The 4,040-nt window shown below is 33.3% G+C and overlaps 1 protein-coding gene across 1 annotated transcript; it reads left to right on the top strand.

Moving 5' to 3' along the window:
- Nucleotides 1-1,242: 1,242 nt before the first annotated feature.
- Nucleotides 1,243-3,804, top strand: LOC11440924 (S-type anion channel SLAH1). Its single transcript, XM_003605913.4, has 2 exons — nucleotides 1,243-2,195; nucleotides 3,473-3,804. The coding sequence occupies exons 1-2, from the start codon at nucleotides 1,317-1,319 to the stop codon at nucleotides 3,698-3,700; spliced, it is 1,107 nt and encodes a 368-aa protein (XP_003605961.1). The 5' UTR covers nucleotides 1,243-1,316; the 3' UTR covers nucleotides 3,701-3,804.
- The last annotated feature ends 236 nt before the right edge of the window (nucleotides 3,805-4,040 follow it).

Below are 4,040 nucleotides of genomic sequence, written 5' to 3' on the forward strand. Positions count from 1 at the left end.
TGCGGAAGGTGGGAGATGGGTGTCACACTCTTTTTTGGGAGGATCCGTGGTTGGATGATGTTCTGTTAGCTGTGTCTTTCCCTAGGCTTTTTGAGTTGTCTAATTTTAAATTATCTACGGTGAGGGAGATGTTTATGTTAGGTTGGGGGCTGAAGGGGGTGCGTGGCGGTGGAGGCGTAGATTATTTGCGTGGGAGGAAGGTTTGGTGGGGGAGTGCGTGGGGCGTTTGGCTAACTTTGCTTTGCAGGTTGATGTTTCTGATAGGTGGGTGTGGAAACTCCACTCGACAAAATGCTATTCGGTGCAATCGGCTTATTCGTTGACGGAGGTGGATTCTAACATTGCTGAAGACTTCAATCATTTTTTATGGTTGAAAGCGGTTCCGTTGAAGGTTAACATTTTTGTTTGGCATCTCTTTCTGAATAGACTTGCTACAAAAGATAACTTGCGCAAAAGAAATGTAATTGATCCCACTCTTACGGCTTGCGCGACTTTGTTTGGTAAGGAAGAGGAAAGGGATCATTTGTTTTTTAATTGTGATCATTATGGGCGACTTTGGCTTTTATTTTCTCAGTGGCTTGGTATTGTTACAACTCTGAATGGTAATTTATACTCTCATGCTACTCAATTTTGTGCTCTTGGAGGTTTCTCAAAAAAGTCTAGGACAGGTTTTATAGTTATTTGAATTTCAGCTTTATTCGTCATTTGGAAAGATAGAAACAGGAGAATTTTTCAGAATCACTTTGATCATCTTGAAGCTCTTCTTGAAAGGATTAAACTTCAAACATTTTGGTGGCTGAAAGCGAATTACATTATGTTCGATTTTGACTACCCATTTTGGAGGAACAATCCTTTACTTTGTATTCAGACTGTGATGTAATGTCTGTTTCTGTTTCTGTTTCTGTTTCTTTGGCTGTTTATCGCCTGTCTCTTTTGTAATTAACATTTTTCAGCTTTCTTAAGCATACCTTGTGCTTGAGGGGCTGGTTGTTTCTATAATATATTTTGCTTAGCTTCTTCAAAAAAAAAAACATTATCAATATGTCCATGTCTTTGTAGGTTTGTGCTTCATACATTTTAACTAATCACCTATAAGAAGAATATAAGGAATTTTTATGCTTAGTTTAAAACCCTTTATATACCGAAAATTACACATGAGTGGAAGGTGCGGACAACAAACTGTACCGCTAAACCTTTTTAAAGGGAAAAATCAATTCTCGTACATCGAATATTCAAGACCCATTAAATAAATCACTATGTTCACACAAACTGCTCTATAAATCTACTTGCACTGCACCTTGTATAGCATCTTTGAAATGGGTGACATTGAAAAACAACCACAACAACACCACATAGTACTACCAATCGATCATCATAATCTTCCATTGACCAAAACTCAATCCAATTTCAACTCTAAAATCAATAACCAATCTTCATTATCTATCATCCTAACAAAAATCCATGCAGGATATTTTAGAATTAGTTTATCCCTCTCAGTTCAAGCCTTATTATGGAAAATCCTAATTGAACCAATCAAAGATGCACATATTCTAAGACACATATTTACAATGATACCCTCAACAGCTTTTACTCTCTTATGGTCCCTAGCCTTATTCACACTACTCACACTCTCTTTTCTCTATCTTCTAAAATGTTTACTTCACTTTGATAAAGTTAAAGAAGAATTCTTCAACCAAATTGGTGTAAACTACATGTTTGCTCCATGGATTTCTTGGTTACTTTTGTTACAATCATCGCCAATTGTACCACCTGCAGCACTTCATTACAAAATCCTCTGGTTATTGTTTGTTGTTCCTGTGGTTATTCTTGATGTGAAAATTTATGGTCAGTGGTTTACTAAAGGGAAGATGTTTTTGTCGATGGTTGCGAATCCGACGAGTCAAATGTCTGTCATTGGTAACTTGGTTGCTGCACTAGCTGCTGCACAAATGGGTTGGAAAGAGAGTGCAATATGCTTTTTTTCTCTTGGTATTGCACATTATTTGGTACTTTTTGTTACATTATATCAAAGATTGCCGGGGAATAATAAGATTCCGGCGATGTTGCGACCGGTGTTCTTCTTGTTCTTTGCTGCTCCTAGTATGGCTAGTTTGGCTTGGCAATCTGTTTGTGGTTACTTTGATACTGCTTCTAAGATGCTGTTCTTTCTCTCCCTCTTCCTTTTCTTGTCCCTGGTAATTTTCTTTTCAAAAATATTTGATGGACATTCACTTTTTCATACATCTGCGACACCTAGTTAATCATATGAAAAAATATTATTAATTTAGTTAAGCAAATGATTAATTCAATTCACGTTAAAATTGTGGTTAATTCATTTAGTTGAATTAACCACTATTATGACCTTGAATTAACCATATTTATTAATGTGATTCATTAAGAGTCGCACGGTGATTAAGAGTTGGTGTTCAATTGGTATGTTGTTTTCATGTAAAAGTAATTTTAAAATTTTTTTAATAGTAATTAGTGCCGTTTGGTTTGATGAATACTTTTTTAGTAGTTATTTTTTTAAAAATTAATAGTTATGTTTGCTATGATAAGCATTTTTTTATTTCACTACCTCTTTTTCTTAAAATTTGAAAACTAACTTTATTAATTCTATAAAACCAGCTTGTAATAAGGTGAGATATGTCTCCCACCTTATGATAAATAGAGTTTTTAAATTATATTTAATTTGACGTGAGACTCTCAACACACTACTTATCATGCCTAAGATTCGATAAGCAGCTCAATAGATTTCGAATAGCCTAAAATTTGAGATGGACTTTTCCCTACAAAATCATTCTTTGTTTGCAATTCCTAAGGAAAATTGATGTTGTCAAATTCCTTACGTTCCATTCTATTGACAAGCTTGATTTGTTTTGTTCATCTTTTGGAGGTATCTAAGTAGAAACTAGGAAGCTGGTCCTTTATGTTGACTATGACCTTTGTTGCAATATAAGTGGATAATTAACTTGGACATTTTCATGTGATTTTGTTTATGAGAAAATGCTATGTAGGAATTTTAATTTGGTGGTCCCTCCTCTTGTGTTGATGCCAACCCAATAGTTTTGTATGGTTGGCAATTCATAGTTCACATGAGGCAATTAGAAATCTAGGATAGATAAGTACTCATGTATTATTTATTAGAGAAGTTGACTTAAAAAAAGTTGATGTATTTAGACTGAATTTTAAATTAGATACATAAGCTTTTATCGATTCAATTTTCTTTTATAAATAGAACGGAAGTAGTATTAAACTGGCATCATGTACAACATCTCTGGTTGAAAGTGTGTCTCATGTCCGATAAATATAACATGAAACCAACATATTTGATTACATTTAATTACATTTATTTTCTCAAATTATTATGAGTTGTGTTTGATATTCAATGTTTGTCATGCTTCATAGATTTTGAATAATAAATAATAGTTTTAGTACTTAACTTTGTTTTGTATTTTTGAACAATAATCAGGTTTCAAGGCCTTTGCTATTTAAGAAATCCATGAGGAAATTTAGTGTGGCATGGTGGGCTTATTCATTTCCTCTAACAGCTTTGGCAATAGCTTCAGCACAATATGCACATGAAGTTAAGGGGATCATGGCTCATGTTATTATGTTATTCTTATCATTGATCTCAGTTTTAGTGTGTATCATGTTAATGATTGTCACTGCTCTCAACATTAGGATGCCTCAAATGTAAAAATAACCATGTGTAATTGTACTAACAAGAGAATTTGGGTTATCTAGATATTGTAATTAAATATTTTGAAATATAATTGATAAAGAAGGAATTTTTTTTTGTAAGGAATTGATAAAGAAGAAATTGTTATTAATAAAGGTAATATTATGACCATTTTACGAGTGGCCTATATGAGATAATTTGATCTACTGAGGTTATAAAGTCAAACTCTTACCATTAAGTTGACATCTTTCGTACTACAATTAAATATTAAACATATATCCATATACAAGAATTTTACCTACTTAATTCAAGAAATATTAATTTGTTGAACTAAGTAGGTGAAGTTGTTGTATATGTG

The sequence above is a fragment of the Medicago truncatula genome, chromosome 4 (assembly GCF_003473485.1).
Source record: "Medicago truncatula cultivar Jemalong A17 chromosome 4, MtrunA17r5.0-ANR, whole genome shotgun sequence".
NCBI lineage: Eukaryota > Viridiplantae > Streptophyta > Magnoliopsida > Fabales > Fabaceae > Medicago > Medicago truncatula.

What these genes read in the sequence shown, in the direction of transcription:
- LOC11440924 (XM_003605913.4), top strand. Translation starts at nt 1,317, where the DNA reads ATGGGTGACATTGAAAAACAACCACAACAACACCACATAGTACTACCA. An exon ending in TCTTCCTTTTCTTGTCCCTG is followed by an intron (nt 2,196 to 3,472) that starts GTAATTTTCTTT and finishes AACAATAATCAG; the next exon opens with GTTTCAAGGCCTTTGCTATT.